General features: G+C 31.2%; 2 protein-coding genes across 4 annotated transcripts; one reads left to right on the top strand and one right to left on the bottom strand.

Moving 5' to 3' along the window:
• Nucleotides 1-11,115: 11,115 nt before the first annotated feature.
• LOC8284745 (E3 ubiquitin-protein ligase RNFT1) lies at nucleotides 11,116-15,452 on the top strand. 3 transcript variants are annotated; one of them, XR_003080859.2, is made up of 8 exons: nucleotides 11,116-12,188; nucleotides 12,465-12,541; nucleotides 12,638-12,806; nucleotides 13,426-13,514; nucleotides 13,616-13,780; nucleotides 13,888-14,233; nucleotides 14,474-14,577; nucleotides 15,029-15,052. XR_003080859.2 is itself a non-coding variant. In XM_002533785.4 (8 exons), exons 1-8 carry the CDS (start codon nucleotides 11,618-11,620, stop codon nucleotides 15,132-15,134), a joined length of 1,359 nt encoding a protein of 452 aa, XP_002533831.2. In that variant the 5' UTR covers nucleotides 11,123-11,617; the 3' UTR covers nucleotides 15,135-15,452. The 3 variants fall into 3 exon arrangements, 1 of the variants encoding a protein (XP_002533831.2); XM_002533785.4 differs by having other exon boundaries at nucleotides 11,123-12,188; nucleotides 13,888-13,965; nucleotides 15,029-15,452; XR_007214729.1 differs by lacking the exon at nucleotides 15,029-15,052 and having other exon boundaries at nucleotides 13,888-14,400.
• Nucleotides 15,453-15,639: 187 nt separating this feature from the next.
• On the bottom strand, nucleotides 15,640-21,253 carry LOC8284747. Its single transcript, XM_048370793.1, has 6 exons — nucleotides 20,704-21,253; nucleotides 20,418-20,609; nucleotides 20,045-20,158; nucleotides 19,652-19,852; nucleotides 18,895-19,059; nucleotides 15,640-16,285 (listed from the first exon to the last, which is right to left on the bottom strand). The coding sequence occupies exons 1-6, from the start codon at nucleotides 20,965-20,967 to the stop codon at nucleotides 15,887-15,889; spliced, it is 1,335 nt and encodes a 444-aa protein (XP_048226750.1). The 5' UTR covers nucleotides 20,968-21,253; the 3' UTR covers nucleotides 15,640-15,886.
• Between the last annotated feature and the right edge of the window lie 280 nt (nucleotides 21,254-21,533).

The following is a 21,533-nucleotide window of genomic DNA, read 5'->3' as shown; positions in this document are numbered from 1 at the left end:
TTACATAGAATTACTATGTAACTTTTAAGAATAAAAATTATTTTATAATTAGAAAACTAACTTATTAATTAATATAATTAAATTATGATTTTCTAGGATTAGAATTATTATTTGATTAAAAAAATAATTTATTAATTAATAAATTAATTATATAATGAGTATAAAAATTATATATAACTACGTTGTGTGTATGTTAAAATTAGAAAAAGGTACAAAAAAAAGTTTCCTGTGATTTGGCACTTTTGCACTTATAGAATTGTAGTTTTTTCATGACAAAAACAAAACCATACAGTTTAATTTTTTTATATTTTTACTACCTTAAAAATTAATATTTTTAGATTTTTATACTTTAATATTAGTATAATGCTCATTTGCAATAACAGAATACTAGTAAATAAAATTAATAATATACTTTTAGATTTTATAATAAATAAAAAATATTTTTTAACATATAATTATAATACTTTTAGGATTATTTTGATAGCCGATTTGATGATAGATCATTTACAAAATAATTTTATATTGAGAGTTAAATATCTTATTAAATATTTTATTATAATATTAAATAATAGGATATTAAAGTGAAAAAAAGAGAGTATTTTATCGGAAAAATATAACGATCCTTTAAGTATGAAAATACTTAACTAATAAGATATAATTTTATACTTTTTTTTCTTAAAAATTATCCATATAAGAATTAGTATGAATATGTAAAAATTATAACATAAAAAAAAGGATTGTGGCTCAAGCTGTGGGTCTGCTTCAATAAATATTGACTACTTGAGCCACACTGCCATTCCAACATGCAGTAGACAATTAACTCAAGAGTGAAAGCAACAGGCAAAAACCCATTATTATATTGAGCTTTTCTACATGAATTATATCTTATTAAACTTATTAACTTTTATTTTTCTATTACTGAATAGTTTTTTTGACAGAAATACCAGCATTGATCAAATTAAACTAAATTCATTTTAAATAACATTGAAAAAGAGCAATAGGTGAAGTGTCCACATAGTTGTCTGTGTCATTCTGTGTTATTTGGACCTCAGAAGTGACCACTCTTCTCCAAAGCATCTAATTCTTAAATAGCTGAAGGTGGAGCTTTAGTTTGTTGTTACAGCCTGTGTCAAAAGCCAAGATCCGGACTAGCTCTTTCACATGCCCGGGCGAAATTTACACGACTTAAAAGGGTAAATTTATCTTTTAATATTTATAAATTATTATTAATTATTTATTTAAGTAAGAATAGTTAAGAGTTGTGATAAGCACGGCTTTTTGAAAGACTTATGTTTAAAGGACTCTACAAAAAAAATCTCTAAGAAATTTAGATGAGTACTACAGACTAAACACATTGCTCTCTCTTCTTTATTTTCCTAGCATTCATGTTTTTATAATTTTTTTCTTTACTGTTTTTTGAATATTTAGTTTTAGGTTATAATTCTTTCAAGATCAAAGAAGACTTTTAAGGAGTAGGAATGACATTCTGAATCTAGACGGAACTTTTATTTTTAGCTTTATTTTCATGTTTAATTATGTAATTACTATGACCATGAGATTAAATATGTTAGGCTAAATTTTTCTTAGTATTTAGTTTAGCCTTTATTACTTTATATGAACCTTATTATTTTTATGTTTATGAATGATTTCTTTGTCAATATATCTTTAGTAGTTTCAATTATTATTATTATTATTATTATTATTATTATTATTATTATTATTATTTAACCATCATATTAATTTAATAATAATAGTTGTTCTGAATATTTAGGTTGCATGCATAAAAAAAATAATTTTAGTTTCAATCCATGTTGATATAAGAAATTTTAATTATATTATTAGTTTGAGCGATTAAAGGAAAAAAAATATTACTATCTCATTCATTAGATTTGTGTTTAGTGTTAAAATAAGGAGAAAACTAAATAATTGGTTAGACTAGATACTGCTTTTTTTATCATATAGTTTCTTAAAATCATCTCGGACTAGATACTGCTTTTTTATCATATAGTTTCTTAAAATCATCTCATTTGCATATTTACTTTATTTGTTTATTATTTATTTTATACAGTTTATCATACTTTTAAAAATATTTGTTTAGTTTGTTTAGATTTAGGTTTAGCGTTTTGTATTGATAATGAGTTTTTATAATAAATGGATTCATGTTCCTCGAAAAATTGACCTTAGAGTTTTTATTTCATTTACTATAAGAACAGTTCGTGTATTTGCGAGTACTAAGTTTGACACTCATTTTATTAATAGAGCGACTATTATCATTGTTGTAGGTGGAGCTTCAGGTGTTACAATATATATTTCTCTTTAAAATTCAATGTCTGTTATTATTATTCTTTGGAATTTAATTTTTCTCTCTCTAAAACTTAAAATCTCGACTCTTTTGTATTCACTTCTTATAAACATTCAATCTTTTCCGATTTTCTTGTTCTTGAAATTATGATGTCTCTTTAATTTTTGTTTCTATGTGCATTCTTGCTATTAAAAATACTTCAAGTATTAATTTGTACATTCACTTTCTTTATACCCAAATCCTCAATCTTTATATTGCATTCAAATTCTTTAAAGTTAAAATCTTTATTATTTTCTTAGCAATTTGGAGAAGTAGGCATTGTTGGAGACAACTTGCAAAAATAGCCATGGCAATGTTAAAAGATCAATATGTCAATATGTTAATATGCCCATAAAGATGGTAATATTTATAAGAAAAAAGATTCAAATATGACCTTAAATTTTATGTGTTTTCTCACATTGGAACTACATATATCTTTTGAGCCAAATTTGACATTGAGTTATAAAATTTAGTGTGTTTAAACTCCTTTGTTAATTACGAATTTAACATTATTTGATATTGATGAGGTGGAAAATAGGATCTATCATTTAGTATTTAAAATAATATGACCACCATTAAACTGACAAATATGCTTTTTGTATACTTTAGAATTCTCTACATCATCATCATCACAACACCTCCACTATAAATACAGCTCACTACCACCATCAATGAGTTTGAATAATATTAACTAAAGTGAAGATGAAATTTTAAGTGAAGCTAAAAGTTTTAGGTGACTAAAAGGAAGAGAGAAATTATGGCGATGAAGGCTAAAAGTACTAATCGAAGTGAATCAGTTTAGATAATACTAATATATTAATTGCATAGGGAAGAAAAATAATCCTTGTACAAAATCTATATAATAAATGTATATAGAAAATGTGAGATTTACTTATCAAACAATGAAAAGTTTTCTCATCATCTCAAGGTGGTCTAACACTAGAAAAAAGGTTGTTGATCATCTGATACAACAATCATGAAGGATATAATAAAAAAGATTATTAGTGAGTTAATTAAACAAAATTGGCATGCAAAATCAAGAGTGCATCATTATATTCATCAAATCTGGTTTGCAAAATGACAACCCATCAATAATCAAAATCAGAATCCATTAAAATCAAAACTAAAACCCATTAGAGAAAAAATAAGAATAAAAACCCATCAAGAATCTTTCATATCAATTATGCAAGTTGTTAAATTTTTGAACTTAAATGCTAAAAGCAATAAATCTTAAACGTATTGCAATCACTTCTCATTCAATCCATTATGAATCTAAAGTCATCTAGTGGTGAAAGTTGGGAATGGATTTACAATTTAAAATACCACCTTTGAATTCAAATGATGGAGATTGGGCATGCACTCCTTCTGTCTCACACTTGCTCCATAGATGGCATAGGCTTATTAGTTCGTGAATTTTACAGAATTTAGTTTGCAGATGAAAGTGGTAGTGGTGGTGTAATGATGTTTCCGGTGTGAGAGTGGAGGTGGTGTAAAGATGTATGTGATGATGGTGGTAGTTTTAGTGGTGAAAGGGAGTAGTGTAAGTATTTTTTTGGCCAATTGTTCAACTATTTTCCGCGGCCCATATAGGACCATAATAAATTTTTTTATCTCAATTATAAGCCTAATCTTTTTAAAGTGGCTCAATATGGACTCTAACCTAATTGAGATATTAACATCCGTTAAAAGGTTGCTTATGTGGCATAGTAGGCTCCATTTTTAGCTTTTAATTGGGTGGACATGGCAATGGGTAATTTCCTCTCTTTATTACTGTTAATATAACCATTGCGGACTTATAAAATCATTCCCAATTCTAAATATCCTAAACCAATATCTTCAATTAATAATATTTTTCTTTAGAATTAAACATGCAGCAGGGGAAGCCGAAGAAAGATATGGCATAGTCATCATCTTCATATGGTTCACCTGTGCAAAGAAAGAAAACAAGTGAGCGCATTAAAGGTCCAAGAAACTATAGGAGTAGGGTGAAAGAGGTGCTATGGACTTCATGGATGGATCATAACCCTAGTAGAAGGTTTTATAGGTGCTCAAACTTTAGTGTAAGTTTTATATTTGATTAATGTTAGTACTATATGTGTTTGGAATGTTATGAATGTAATTTCCAGTTTTTTCATAACTAGTTTATTTTCTTTTTCAACCTAATGAAATAATTGGCAAGAAGAGGAGTTATGAACATTTTGAATGGTTTGATAATGAAATATATCAAGGGGCCAAAAATGTTATCAATGACTTTAAAACAGAGAAGAAAGCACTGTTCATGGAAAATACCAACTTGAAAAGAAGATACGATGCTTTAGCAAGGAGAGATTTAGCAATAGAAATTGAGAAGCTAAGAGAAGATGTTTTGCAATTGAAGTTAATGAGGGACGGAAGCAAGAAATTGAAAATTTAAGAAAAGCAGCACTAATGGTTTCTTGGATCATGTTGACTGTGTATATTTTTTTTTTGTAATTATTAAAGGAAAGCTTAAAAATATTTGTAAATAGGTTTAGTATATGTTATTAAAATATTAAAATAGTGTACTTGTATGATCTGTAATGAATATTTATGAAATGAAATGAATCATTTGTTGCGGCTGAATCAATATTTTTTTAATATCATATGTTTAAGCTAGTCATTTGTAGATATGGTGAGTTGGTAAATCTGCATATCAAACTAATGCATAAAAAAAAGGATTTTGTTACACAAAAATGTCTAGGAATATTCTGCTTAACAATTACTTATACTAATAAAGTTAATACGTTAGAATTATAATGTATTTGATTTACAACTCAATTAGTATATCACAAGAAACAAGGTTCGGAGCACTTGAAGTACAAAATATTTAATGTTGTATAATACTAGTATGAAGTTTATCAGGAACTTGATTAAACCAAAAAACCAAAATAAATCCAGTTCCTGACAGAACTAGTACAAGCACAACGTGTATCCAAAAGCCTAATTGATGTAGGCATAAATCAACTTTTTCCCATATTTAGAATTTCTTTTTCAGTAATGGTCCTCTCCATTTTTTGGACCAATTTGCGTAGATGTATCTGGCACACCATCTATACTTAGCTCTTGGAAGCACATCTTTTACAGCTAGCAATAGTCCCTTCATACACATCACATTAAAATAGTTAGCACGTATAATACACACACATATATATATATATATATATATATATATATATATATATATATATATATATATATATATTTACTGCTTAAATAAATGTTAAAAGTATAAAGGATATACATACTTTCTACATATTAGATATTAATGTTAGTGCTCTTCCATCTTCTATATCCAAAACTACTATAGGAACCATTTCCAGATAATCTTATTTTCTTTTACTATGACACCCTATGCAATTAGAAATATTTTTTCTTGAGTATCTTTGCCAACAACAACAACACTTGCCCTATCACAACACCTTTTAGAAAACTCCCATCAAGACCTATAATAGGCCGACAACCTGCTTTCTAGCCTCGTTTTAGTGCATTAAAGCATATAAAAATCCTCCTAAATACCATCTTGCCTTCCTTCAATGCCTCCTTGTCTAAATCAATTTCGGAACTACTCTCTAGATTATATATTTTAACAGTTGCAGCATAAGCTGCCAAGTACTCAAATTCTACAGTAAAACTTCCCTCCAACTCATTTATTATTTTTATTTTCCTTTTCACTTTTAACCTTAAAACATTTAATCTCATGTTTAATTCAACAACTGTAATAAAATCCTTAACAGAAGTATGAGATTTTCTATACACTTTCTTCTTAAACTCCTTTGCTAAAAAATTTGCAGTAGCTTGTGAGTTCTTAAAAACTCTATAACAGTTATGTTCACCTTTTAATGTCTTTACCCTCAAATTCCCACATTTTCCATCCTTGATACAAGCATTACCCATGGACATCCAGGAGATTTGCATATAGTCCTAATCCTTGTAGGCTCGTTTGGTTTCAGCCATAGGTCAATAACCTTTGGATAATAATATTTTTTATTTGGCTTTTCTCCCTTCAATTGTATTACTAAAAGTCAGCCCTATCATGAAGTGTGGATTATCATCATCGACATCAAACTTTACTTTCCTTATACTTTGCCTTATCATATTAGTTTTATAATCTTCTTCATCTTCTACCTCTTCTTCAATTCCAGTATTCATCTGATTTATGCTCTTTATACTCTTCATCTGCAGTATCTTCTTCATCCTCACTTTCTTTATTTTCTTCTTTGGATGTGTTTTTTACAATAATAGCCTGAACACAATCATCTACCTTATCAAACTCACCACAATTATTTTTCCTAAGATTTTCAGGCTCAAGTTCAATTTTATTGTTTCTTTCACCATACCCTCCTTTTGGCTCTTTTAGGATATCACTTGAGTGTGCACTCAATACATTATTTGCAAGCAACTCATTTAACCAACCAGTAAAATTTGAATAGCTACTTCCATGCATAGCATTGTTTCTTGCCTTAATAATATTGTATTGTGTCTCTAAGATGGTTTAATACATCCTTTATTAATATTCAATGTACTACCCTCATACATACCTCTTTCATTCTCATTTTGAGTACCACCTCTATGCATGCCACTATTCTTTTTAGTGTCACCATTACTATTATTTTGGAGCAAATTACCTTCAGAATTCATATAAATATGCACCGTATCTATTCCCATTGTATTCTTAATACAATTGCAAATTTTTTTTAATGTCTGCATCATTCTCCACTAATACCAATCCCTTATCAATTGTCTTGCCAGGTTTTAAAATATATAGCTTAAAATTATCACGATATCCTAACTCCTTATTATATTTAGCTCTAGTATCAAAATAACACAAAAAATATAGAACAAAGTCAGCTTCAATGCCTCCCCATCCACATATAATATCTCAATTTCAAATTGCCATCTTTCCCTATAATGATAAACTAAGTCAACTTTATCCATGCTGTAAAAATGATCATTTAACAATAGCATTAAAACCAACTAGAAGCAACTAAGAAAAATCAACCTAAAGCATGAAAAAAATGTCAATTCACAGTAGCATTTATACCTAAACTTAAAACAATATGTAAAATGTCAGGATAATATCACAGTATTTCATTATACTTTGTATAACTAACTCTGTTATAGTCATGTACCAACATTGTTAATTATTGATATTGTAAGCAAATAAATTAATCACAAAATTCTAGTCTAACCATGATAAAATCGTGTTAATTTATGCAATTAACAGAAATTACATCACTTTCATTTGTTGAATCATTGCATGTCATCATCAATTTTAACATATAGTGATTACAATAAGACAAAGACATACCTCTTTTGGAACTCCACCATGCTAGTAACCTTGGACCACTTCTTCTTACTTTTCTACCTATCATTAATCCTCCAAGTGTAAGGTTTATTCACTTTGAGTGAATAGTTCTTTATGTAAAATTGTTGCTATGCTAGGGTTTGTTTTGAAAGCTTCATGAAAGAGACACAAACGATCACCATATGGAGAGACAAAATCCTCAATTGTTTACTCTTTACAGTATAAAATATTAGTAATGGAATAACCCTAACAAATTGGCGGTTTCTTTGCCACCACTACCTTCATTACATATTATAATTGGATACTAAAGTGCCATGTTCACCCAATTAACATAAAAAAGGTGGAGCCCACCGTGCCACTTAACTAGTCTTTTAACGCTTTTTAATATCTCAAAATAGGTTAGGTTCTTTATTGGGCAATTTTAGAAAGATTAGGCTTATAATTAAGATAAAGAATTTATTAGAGTCCTATATGGGCCACGCGAAATAGTTAAGGATCATTTTTGGACCTTTGGCCTTTTTTATGTAAAAATATTTTTATATTTTTTAAAATAAGAAATTAAAAAAAAAATTATTGCCTATGCTTGGTGTATGTCCCCGCCTATATATTAAATCGATAGCCGATTGACACATATTCATTAAATTTAGGAAAATTTCTGCCTAGGCTTGGTGTATGTCCCCACCTATACACAAAATCGATAGATGCTTGATATATAGTCTTTAGTTTTAAATGATAAAATATGTGTTAATCAACCAATACAAAAGTGTAAAATACTCATACATACGTGTCACTCTCCAATTAGTTATGGTGTATATACCAAGCCTGAGTAAGAATCTCCATTAGTTTTAAATGATGGAGTATGTGTTAATCATCCAATATCAAAGTATACAATACTTATACATATATGTCATTATTCTATTCATTATGTACATATACCAAGCCTATATAAAAATCTACCTAAAGAAAAAGATATATTAAAGTGCTTTTACTTTTTAGCCCTATAGGTAAGGTCTAAATTAAACAAAAGTTATCGGTGTTAATGACACAATTGAGGGAGGGGTTTAAAAACACCAATTTTTATAATTAGGAGTCATATTTGGTTAAAAAAAAAAACATTAAGTTCTAATGTCACCAAATGGGTATACATTAAGGTTATATTTGAGCTTTATCCCTATTTATAATGATGATGGTTTAATGACTTTTTCCTTGAAATATATTCTTATACTGACTTTTCCTTTTTTCTTTGTTCAGGCTAACAAAATCATAGAAGATTATGATTTGATTAGTGATGATTTAATGATGGGTGGAGGAAAATTCGGTAGTGCTAGAGCAACAAAATTGCAGAAAATGAAGCAATATTAGAAAGTAGAGTGTACATGGATTATCTTCTCAAGTAGAGAAATAATGTGTTTAATAATTCTAGACTTTGCTAGAGTATCATTGTCCATTCTATTATTATAAGGTTTTTTTATTATAGATTATTAATTAATATTATTTGAAATAATTTATTTATTATGTATGTTCTTCCACTAATATAGATTGTCAATGAATTTATATATAATTTTTAGTTATTTATATGAGTCAAAGTTTTATAATTATCAAGTACTACTAATTAAATTCTAAAAATAGATAAAAGATTTTAATAAATAAAGATAATATATTTAATTAATCAATATTTAAGTACTATTATAATTGCGTAATCTAGTATTTAATTATGTTATAAATTATTAAAATTAAAATAATATTAATATTTATAAGTTTATACAGTATCATACACCTATAATACATTAGTCAGACTCATAATTCCATATCTCTCACATTAACAAACAATATATTTTTTCTATATTTTTTTTATCTATTAAACCTTTATGGTTAATTGACCCTTGTGATCACCCTGTGATATGGTCTTGCAACTTATTTCTCGGTTAAATTAGAAGTTCCTACTTAAATTCAATTTTTCAGAATAACAAGTTTCAGATTTCAAGACTTGATTTTTCTATTATCTCTTTTTACAAAGAATTATTCTTCATAATTTCTCTCAAGAATATTGATATATTTTAGATATTTTATAAGTCAACAGCTCGAATCTATTATTATTAAAATTAAAGTCAATTTATGTTTTTCAGTTTTGTGATTTGTTTGTACGTAAGCAAGTATTATTTTATTTTTTTAATAAATTAAAATCTCAAACTAATTAACATTCTTATTATAGATAATTGATTTAATTGATAACCATTAATAAATAATAAAACTAATCTTTTCTTAAGTGAAATCCTCCAAACTTATAGTGGTTATGGTTGGATTCCAACCTAAAATATAACATAAAAGTAGTTTGCTATCATTTTACATGAATTAAATGCGTTAACTTAAGTTGTAACAAGTGGAATGTATATTTAGACATTTAAATTTTAATTATTTAATTATTTTAATATTTAAATTTTTAATTCAATTTAATAAAATTTAAACTATGTTTTTATAGACTTTTAGATATTTATAATTTAAAAGATATTTAAATTCTATTTTTTAATAATATTAAAATATCCAATATTCAATACATGTAGATATTTTTAATAAAATTACATATTAAAAAATATTTAAATATCATAAAAAAATATAAATATAACTGTTTAGCTTATTAAATTAAAAGTTAAGATGTTAGAATAACCAAGTAACTAAAATTTAGATATCCGAACATATATTTAGCCATTGTAATATAAAGACCTTGCAGATTCTCAATTTGTCTATCAAATTATAAGAATTAAAAAATTTAATTAAAATTTAAAAATTTAATTAAATTATAAAACTCTAAAGTTTCTGACTATTTTATTTATTTATTTTTAGCTATCGGACACTAATTAGAAAAAGAATAAAATATAAAAATATAAAAAGTGAATCAAGTTAATAATTTGGTTAGTTCGATTTATATATTCTTCTTTTAAATTTGGGTCAATCAATTTTATAATTTAAAAAAAAATTTATCCAAATTAACTGAAGTAATTAAATATTTTATTTATTAATAACTTTTAATTTAGTAATCTATTCAAATATTTTAGTGTATATATACCTAAGATTAATTTAAAATATAAATACCATTTTCAAAATTTTAATATAGCTGTATATTTAAATTTAAATTTTAATTAAATTAAAAAAAATTTAATATATAGATTATAAATTTCTTATTTTTTTCATAGTTCTTATTTAGACTTGTTATATACATCATAACTAATATGAGAATGACACATATGTATAAGTAGTATAATTTTATTTTTGATGATTGATATATAATTTATTATTTAAATATATAAATTATTTATGAATTTAATTTATAAGTGAGATAATAAGTGAAATTTAATGGCTAATTATTATATTTGCTATTCGTTTTTATGGGTATTAGCAAGATAATTCATCATCCAGTCATCTGTTCATCAGTATGGATGTGTATGAATGCTGTGCAGCGCATTCAAGATTGTTTTGAATGGTCATAGTTAGTCACACACACTTGTTTAGATAACATATTATATAATATCACATAATATGTTTCCTCAAAAAGAAATTTATACGGCATAATATGTTTCCTTCTTTCTTTCTATCCATTTTTCTCTTCTGAATAAACCAAGAAACAGCAGTTAGTTGACACGTCTGTATGTATGAGAACCTCCATCGATCGATCCCGTAATTCGCTGTTGGATACATTTGTGAATAAAGGATAAGAGAGAAAACGTCAGAACGAGACAACCATTTATGTACAAAGATCTGAATTAAAGAAGGAAAAATAAAAAGGGTACAAAAGCCGCGTAGCAGAAGCGGAAAGCTGTGACAGGGACGTTAAAGAGAAAGAAAGGAAGGTGAAAATGAAATAACAATAGTAGCCAGCCTGTGCTTTAACCAACAAGACCCTTTTCCCAAATATTTGTTTTGTTTTGTTTTTTGTTTTCTTTGGGCAGAGATTAACAATGGAGACTTCTTCTTCTTCTTCTTCTTCTTCTTTTTCTTCTTCTTCTATTGGTTTGGGTAGCAGTAATTATGGGGGTGTTAGTAGTGTTAGTGGCAGTAATAATAGCAATTCAAGAAGATACGGGATAAATATAGCAGCGTCTAGTTTGATACATGCTCCATTGACTACCCTTTTGGAATATTCAGGATTTCTTGGAGGAGGAGGAGGAAGCGCTTCTTCTTCTCAAGAAAGGGAGCAATTGATTTCTCCTCCTCCGTCTTCTAGGGGATCAAACAGAGGTGGTGGTGGTGGGGGTGAACATCACCAGGACCAGGAGGTTACTATTAGGATAATTGGTGGTGCTGAGTCCAGTTCTGCTTCATCATTACCTTTGTCAGATGATCAAGATCAACCACCTGGTGGACCCCTCATTTCTCAAGCTCTACCTTCTTCTCATGGGACCACCACCGAACCCTCTTCTTCAACTTCTTATCAAAGATATGATATTCAGAATTTTGCTAGGTGGATTGAGCATGTTCTTCCTTTTTCTTTGCTGCTTTTGCTTGTTTTTATTCGCCAACATTTGCAAGGTAATCTTGCTTCTTATTTTTTTCCTTGAAAATTTTCCTTTGTTTCAGGGTTTTGTATGGCATTATGCAATTTTCAATTCTTAATTAGTTTAGGAAGTGCTAACTTTGTTTCTGATAATTGGTAGCTGATATTTAGTTTAAATTTTCCTTTTTTCTTTTCAGGGTTTTGTATGGCACTATGCAATTTTCTTATCTTAATTAGTTTATAAAGTGCCAACTTTGTATTGATAATTGGTAGCTGATCTTTCGTTGAAATTTTTATTTTTTTTCCTTCAGGGTTTTGTATGGCATTATGGATTGCTGCAGTTCTGTTCAAATCAAATGATATTTTAAGAAAGCAGACAGCTCTAAAGGTGTTTTGTTACTTTCATTCTTATTAACTTACAATAAAATGCATGTGTGGTGATAAGTTTCTTTGAAATTGAGACTATACGTGCTGATTTTTTCAGGGAGAAAGAAAGAAGTTTTTTCTTGTAGCCATGACTGTACTATTCATGCTTCATGTGGTATCATTTTATTGGTGGTATAGAAATGATGACCTTCTATACCCGTTGGCTTTGCTTCCTCCTACCAAACTACCTCCTTTCTGGCATGCTGTATTTATCATCGTGGTGAATGGTAAGTCCTTTTATATTCTTTTTACTGGTATGTTATGCATATGAGAAAAAAATCGTATGCACTTGCGTGGTAATTACTGTTTCTTACTGAAAAATGATGTGGGCATTAGGATAAGTTTAATGCAGAATTGATGAGTGTTTCTCGTGATACTTCTGATATATAAAATGTTGATGAATGTTTTGTGATGATACTTTTAACATATAATGAGTAGATATCTTTGTCCGGAATTTTCACTAATACTTTGTTCATTGAAACATTAAACAGTTTGTGTGCTATTTAATTGAAATACTATATGTTCTCTTCAATTTCCTAATGGCTCCTTTCAGTAGAGAGGAATAAGGGGGAGTTGTAGAAACCTTATTTATGTGTATCCTCATAGGATTTTGTCCATTTTTCTGAGAAGTGGAAAGCATGTTTACTTGCTCCAGTTTTTGATTTATAAGAATAAGTTCTCTTGTTTTAATTAGGGAAATACATTTCCATTCTTTATGGAAAAAGAGGTGTAATGAGAAGATTGAGATGAGAACCGGAGAAGAAAAACCACTTCCTAAACACACATCATATCTTCCTGATATATCGATATGGCCTAAGCATTCTTAGTAACAGTATTCTTTTTCAGATGCTATGGTGCGGCAGCTAGCAATGGCTTTCAAATGTATACTTTTGATGTATTACAAGAATAGTAGTGGGCAGAATTACCGTAAGCAGGTTACTTAGCAACAAAGTTCAAACTTTATGTTGGCGTTTATTTGCAACTATATCTGTTTCATAAATCAAATCCAGACTATTGAGAACTTTTCTTTTTTCAGGGTCAAATGCTAACTCTCGTGGAGTATCTTTTGTTGTTCTACCGTGCCTTGTTGCCAGCACCTGTCTGGTATAGGTTCTTCTTGAACAAAGAGTACGGAAGTCTTTTTTCTTCATTAGTTACAGGATTGTATTTAACCTTCAAGCTTACTTCAGTTTTGAGGAAGGTATGCTTCTTTGCAGAAGCCAAATGCTATCTTTCATGAAAACTAAATGGTTCCTTCCCATTTTCTAGAATCGCAACCTCATACAGTTCATTGACATATATGTGTAGATTCAACTGTTCGTTACAGCATTGAGGGCTTTATCTCGTAAAGAAATGCACTATGGTTCTTATGCCACATCTGAGCAGGTGAGTGGTCTTATTCAAGCAGTGGAATCTCACCATCTCCCTCTCTCATTATTTTGGCCATAAGTCACCCTTTAGCACGCTGAAGGTGTAATCACCACTCCAAAGGGTGAAGTGTAACCTTTTCATGAGTAAGTGCCATCTTGGAATGCGGATCGAGTAACCTCTTTCGTGGATATAAGGTTTTATGTTGACCTGGATTTATCCGGATTTTGGTGGTTTAAGGGACTCACTTGGCTTGGTCTCATGACATAGCTTGTGCCTGTCTCAGGTTTGAACTTCTATGCTAAGGTGAATGTGGTTGTTGAATTTTAAGGTGCAAGTGTCATCCTTATCAAATGTCAAAGTAAAAGTGTAACCAGCAAAGACTAGATACACACCTTTTAAGAGTTTAGGGGATACAAATGATTGGACCATGAAGTGCTTGGCATCCTCCATGTGTGATTTCTCATTAGTTTCTTTTAATGCATATGATTGTTGGCATATTTTGAGTTGGTAGCAATGATTGTAGGTCAATGCAGCAGGAGATCTCTGTGCTATCTGCCAGGAGAAGATGCATGCACCGATTTTGCTGTGCTGTAAGCACATATTCTGTGAAGATTGTGTATCAGAATGGTAAATCTCCCCCATCTTCAGTCTTTATATTTATGAGATAATAAAAAATTAATATAACTTTTTAGTTTTTACATTTTCATGCTCCGATTTCTAATAGTTGTCTGTTTGATATGAGATAATAAACTTGAGAAGAGCTCCTTATTATCAATCAATAAGAATTTGGAAGCATCACTTTTGAAGCCTTTTGCTTATCAATGAGATCCTGTACATGGTTCTATGGCCTCTATCTTTTTAATTTTTAAGATAATACGTTGGTGTTCAAAACAATTTCGTTTAGGGATAGCAAATTTTGATAACTACAGTGCAGTGTGCTTGTGGGATTTCTTTTTGAGTATTATTTTGTGCTTGTTTGTTACCCTATTCTCTGTTAGGTGCTAAATTTACACCTGGTTGTTTGTTGCCTTTTGGCCATTTGCTTTTGCTTGATGTGTAACTTTCTTGACTTTTTCAGGTTTGAGAGAGAAAGAACATGTCCATTGTGCAGGGCATTGGTCAAACCAGCAGATATCAGATCATACAGTGATGGTTCAACAAGTTTGTATTTCCAGCTATTCTAAGATCTGCTGCTGAATCAAAAAAAAAAAAAAAAAAAAAACTCTGCTGCTTGCTGATACCCTGGAGCCACTTATACTTTCAACCAAAGGTCATCTTGCCTTTCAGTTTCTGTTCATATATGTTCTCCCCATCAGATACAAGTGTGTAGACAGTTCAGTCAAGTTAGAGGTGAAAATATGCGTTTGTGTATTGTACTACAGAAGGTCGATAGGTCTGACAGACCATTCATTATATTCTTATTATTCCTCCTGTGCATCATGTTTCTTGTAATCTGTTATAACATTTGATTTAATGAAAGTTGCAGTTGATTGCAGAACAAATTGAGCTCAATTTTACTGTTCCAAAAGGCTTCAGTAGATGGTGTCACCTTGCTTCAATGTTATTCAGAAATCTCTGAAAGAGATGAGTTCAATTTCATTCTTTTCTATTTGATTCAGTCAGGTTTCACAATCTTGACAAAGGCTGCATTGGAGAAAAACCAAATAAAAGACAACTTCAGAAAGTAAATTTCAGCTCGAATAATGATTTGGATTGTGTTGTCAAAAATTGCAATATGTCAGGACTCCGAAAAATTCAAAATACATTTCAGAAATCTGAAAAAGAATTAAAGACAACTATTGTTTTAACATGACAAGAAGCATGAAAGTACATGATAGGAAATATACACTAGTATCAGCCAGCAATGACTGAAAAATGAATTGACAGATCGATAACATACAGTTACAATTTCAAGCATAAGAAGAAGCAATGCTGTTCAAACGGAAGAGCTCGAGTAATTTTTTGTATCCACTGCAGCATTAGCAGTATTTAAATTCAAGGGGGTTGCACTTTTAGGAACCTCCAAAAGTCCTGGCGGTGGCACAGGGCGAGGATAGATGTCCCGAGTTGGTCGCAGACTTGAACCACGGGAAGCCTCAGGTGACAGTGAAGGGGGCAGCGAAGTATTGGAGAAAGAGGAAGTATCCGACACAACCTTGATGGGATAAACTTCAGTGACTTCCTCAGTGCTCTCATCTAAGTATACAACATCCTGCATGGTGAGTTGGTGGTATTCGACAACCTCCCTTAGGAAGCGATTCTCACGTGCATAAACCGAGTTCTCATGCGCCAACCGAGCCTTCTCTGATAATAGTGTTTCAAGTTGAAGCCGTATCTGAAATGGAAAAATGGCATCAGAATATGATAGTTTGGTAGAACAAATATGACTTGGCTCAACCAATAATTGCAGTTTACCCAAAAGAAGATAAAGCTTTCCTTGTCCTAATTCTAATAAACCTCAGCAGTAGTTAAATAAATGAATACAAAACCTTAAACTCGAAATTATAAACTGTGAAAATAAAACTATGTTATGATTACTAATTTGAATTCTACTCTTTAAGCAATTTAAATTACAAGATAGGTGGAAGAAAGCATCTAGTTTAATCTCCAAACTTTAGTAATAAATTTCTCACAAAGTCTAAAAATTCAGTCAAACACATTGCTAAATTCAAAACAGGTACGTTTATAAATTAGCAGTCCTCATAGGCATCCATCAAGAGATGGAATCTCCGAGGAGCTTATAATTGTAATGATGTAGGTTCGAAATCAATTCCTCAGTCCAAGAACTGGATTTAGCACATGGTCATGGCAATATGGTAACTGAAAACAGAAAACTGGATCAGGGTTGGTAAGAGCTCCAATTTGGAAGTTTAAGGTTGAAATCACTAATAGTTGATATTACCTTTTAAGAAGAAATCGTTTTTAACAAGAGAGAAAAATATACTAACAGTTGTTTAGGCTCTTTCCCCCCCTTAGGAGTTTTTACCCTTTGGTATAGTCAGAATTTCTGGTTTCTACAAATAACTGTATAACCTAATTATGTGGTTTGATTTATGAAATTACAAAATCTTTTGGTTATCAAAGGTGTACATCCCTAGTGCGATTTTGGTCTCTCTCACATAAGCTCATGCTCTCATCCTTCTCTTCCTCAAATCTTCTCCTTTCTTATTCATCAATGTTTTTGCTATTATAGTTTATTGAGTTGCCATTCATAATAATCATGCATTTTATTTCAAAGCTATGTATCTAACTGCACAGAGGCTTGTGTCTAGGCTCAATAGGTTATCATTATTAACATGAAAGTATTCCTTAGTAGTAGCACTTGCACCATTCAACCTCTACCAATAAAACCCCCCAAAAATATTAACTAACCTCAATCTTCTTACTGCTAAGAAATTCCAGCAACCTAACCTTTAATTCCAGTCCTTTTGTGAAAAAACACAATTGATTATACCTATTTCACAGTTATCAGAATATCATGATTCAATTGCAACCAGGAATCAGCAAATATGAATCAGACATTTGACTTGAAATTAAAATCATTGATCAATCTATAATTCATAATTTGAATTTTTTTATTTGCTTCAATTTTGGGATTCTAACAATTTGAGAAGTGATCAAGATAGACAATTTCCTACTATTCTCCATCTCTTCATCCTCAATCCCCAATAATCTCTCCAAATATCCACTCACATTCCCCGTCTTAATATTATATCCTCTTTAGACCTACTTTTCTCTCCAAAGGAAAAGGGAATCATGAAACCTAATTACAAGTGCTAGTAACCTAATTCCAGTTCATTTGGTTTTCAATTTCCTTGGTATTCTGAAGATGTCACAGATGATAGAAATGTTGATACATCGAACATAACATGGTACAGAGATCCCAACTATAACTTTCATTTGATATGTGAAACTGTATACCGTGACCAGCAAAATTAATGCTTGGGAAAAGATCAGTTTCTACATGGCAATATAATCTGAAATATGAAATCACAATATTTTGCCAACACGCTAAATTTGAAATGTAGTTCACCATTTGTTTCAAATTAATATACATACATGCTAGAGCATCTCCAACACAAGGATGATGAAGTGTTGTCTGTAGCGTCCCCTAAGCTTTTTCCCATAGAGCTTGTTGCCATTACTCAAGCATGCAACATTCTGCTCAAAGGAACGACATTACTGAGGCACCAAACCTCAAATTCATAATACATGTTTTATAACATATTTATTGTGGACCACCTCTAAAAGCGAATGCCTTTTCTAGTGGCTAAATAACTATCCATTATTTGTTAACTTTTTCATCTTTCAAATGGTGTGAGTGACGGTATCTGGAGCTTTGCTAATTGATTCTGAAACTAATTACCTAATCTTACAATTGACCTTAACTCGCGATTTGTAAAAATAGAATGTCAATATGCAGATTATCCTATTTTCTACCCTGGCAGTAGGCTATAAAATCTTAGATATTCTCAGCCATAACATTGCACCAGCACACGAGAGCGTATTACTCCAAAACAGTCCTATATTGTTCTCTAATTTAGCTTGAACTAACTGTATAGCTATGAATAACACCTATCACATGCTGATGTTTTTTAGTTTCCGAGACGTGGAATATAGAAGTGATTGAACCTTGGATACAGATCTAGCATTTTGGACATATCACTATAAGAATCAAATCCCTTTTGTTTCTTTCTAGTATTTAGGAGCTTGCAGAAGATTATTGCAATTATGCCACCAATAAAATGCAGAGAGATATTTGGTACATTTAAACAGCATCAGATCAAAATCAAGAATCATTTACAGTTTATACTCTTTCATAAAAGTTCATCATGAACATCTGCTGGTCCAGGAACAGCTTGATCAGCATTTTTCAGATTATCCTATAAGGAATTGGAAAATGAGGAGAAACAGAAAGTAGAAGTGAATGAAAGGAATTCATACCAAATCATCATCTTCTGGGTTGTCCCCTCTTTCACGATGCTCTCTAAGGATTTTATTTTCCTCCTCCAGCTGAGCGCATCGCTCCTTAGCAAAAGCCAAATCTGCTTTAACAGTTTTCAACTCTCTTAGAAGAAGCTTAGCCTTGGCAGCCATAGCCATTGCAACCTGGTACAGAAAAAAATGGATGATCGTGCTTCTCGTTATGAAAATATATCAAACAATTTAGGAAACATCTGCCATCCCAGAAGGAATCGTCCCACTAAAAACATTCTACCAGATTTCCACGCAAGTTTCTGTTGGTGTTATGACTAAACTTTGGGGACAGCAACAATGTTGCATCCTGGGGTGTTTTGTTTAGCCTTGGAAAAGGCCTCCCCAGCTAATGTGTCCATCAGACTCGCATGCAGCATACACTAAAGCAAAGATACCCAAAAATCACAAAACCTTATGTTGAGAATAGTAGGATGCTGATCAACAATAAGCACAAAATTGACTTGTAAGAGCAGCTAGTTTGATTATGGATTTCAAAATGTTCCACTGAACGATCATGCAAAAACCTCTAGGAAGCAGGATAGACCTTCAAAACACATACTGCAAGATAAAAAGTACATATGTGGTCTCTGCCTTAGAACTAAATAAATGATATTCTGTAAGCTAGAGAAAAGTCAATCTGGCAGTTTCAGACAAGTTTACGGCAACCCACACATGCAAAAAAATACTTCCACTATATGAACCAGTGACATAGCTGCCACCTTACGTCGCGAGATGCTTTTAGTTGAAGTTCTTGATCAGTTTGTATCTGAGGTTGCACATGGGTCTGTAATTGAGGTTGTTGCAATGTCCTGCCATGATTAGTTGCCTGATTTTGTGCAGCATCAGTACTAGGTTTTTTCTTGATATGCCTACGTGTTTCTTGAATAATGTCTGCAGTCCGACTCTCCACAATGGTAAGACCCTCCTGAAAAGGTAAAAGCATCATTATGTTTTTAAACACAACACAAGATTGATTGAAAACTATAGAGAAATCATACAACAAGCCAAGCTTTCTGCCAATTGTTAATTATAAGTTGCAATACTTATACACAAAGACCACCCAAGGAAATCTCATCCATTTTTGGGGGGAAAAAGAAAAGGAAAGAAGAAGAATTACCTCAACAGCATTACCAATATAATTTAGGGAAGATGAGATCGCATTGAGTCCCTTCTGCAACTTAGGACTGTCGGTTTTGCGATAGCTGTCATGAGAAGGGTATGGACTTTGGTACTACAAACAGGACATACAATACAAATAAGATCAAATTCACATCTCAAGGTTCAGCAGATATGCAAGCATTTGGCTAGAAAGAAGTGCGAGTATAACAAGGTTCTAGAAATGTAAAATCTACAAAGCAAAAATAAAAGAGGGTGAAAACCACACAGTTAACAAGCAAGCTAAGTATGCTAAGAAACTTGCAAAAAAGTTAAAAGTTTTTGATATGAGAAAGCTTTAAGTATTGAAATGAAATGCTAGATTGAATTCTGACCTTGGGTTTAGTTGAAGTGTAAGGCACATGGTGGGTGGGTCTCCCAGTCGCAAGTGAATCCAATTGTTTAGGAGGATCATTATCATCATCATCAAGAATGGATTTAGCTTTTCTAGCAAGAGTACCCCAAAACCCTTGTTTCGATGATTCATTTAGATTCTTCATCGATGTATACACATGTGGCTTCGAATCCTACAGTAATCCACAAAACAAACAAAAGCTTTCCGCTTTAAGGCCAAATAAGAACAAGTAACAACAGAGTTCGATCTGGGTATAAACCATTTACCTTGGAAGAAGATGAAGAAGAAGAAGAAGAAGAAGAAGAAGAAGTGACAGTAGCAGAAGCAGTAAAATAAGAAGAAGGAGAGCGTTGGTTAAAGCCATAAGCAGAGGAGAGAGAAGAGTCCCTATGAGCAGCAGAAGATGCTCTAATGGCTTTGGCAGCAAGAGAAGTAGAAGACGAGTCAGAATTTGTCCTATCATCCTCATCTTCCTCGCCAAAGGAAGCAGTATTTATCGTCAGCTGTTGCTGTCTCCTCCTATAAGCCATTTTTCAATGAATTCTTTACAAGGTATCAGTAAGCAGTAGACGAAGAAGAAGAAGATGACGACGATGATGTTGTGATCTGACAGATTTACAACCAAAAGCGTTGAACCTGCAGTTGTCTATGGAATTGGGCAATTGGGTTCAGTCTGCAGTAAGCAGAGAGAAGCAATGTCAGGGATCTGTGTACCATATGAATTAAATTAAATTGACACACGCCCTGCTGCTTCGCGAAATGGGTAGCCCAGTTGCTACTGCTTCCGAGTTGCTTCTCAACTTTAGGAGGCTCACTTCAACCTACTAGACAATGGGTCCAGTTAGATCCTGTTTCTTTTTTTGGACAAAAAGGCTCATTTTGCCCCCTCAACTTGTTCGAAGGATCAAAAGATGCAAAATTGAGCTCTTTTTGGACCATTAAAGTCCTCTTTTTGCAATTAGAGTACATGAGGACTCGCCTTACAACCAATATTTTGATCTCAAAGGTTCTTTATAAATGGCTTTATTGTCAGGAAAATCCTAAATTTTGGACTTATTAAAAAATTTAGCATTTAATTTTAAATTTTTTAAAATTT

The sequence above is a fragment of the Ricinus communis genome, chromosome 2 (genome assembly GCF_019578655.1).
Source record: "Ricinus communis isolate WT05 ecotype wild-type chromosome 2, ASM1957865v1, whole genome shotgun sequence".
Classification (NCBI taxonomy): domain Eukaryota; kingdom Viridiplantae; phylum Streptophyta; class Magnoliopsida; order Malpighiales; family Euphorbiaceae; genus Ricinus; species Ricinus communis.
Note: the sequence above shows the minus strand (reverse complement) of the source record. Positions and strands in the feature narration are given on the sequence as shown.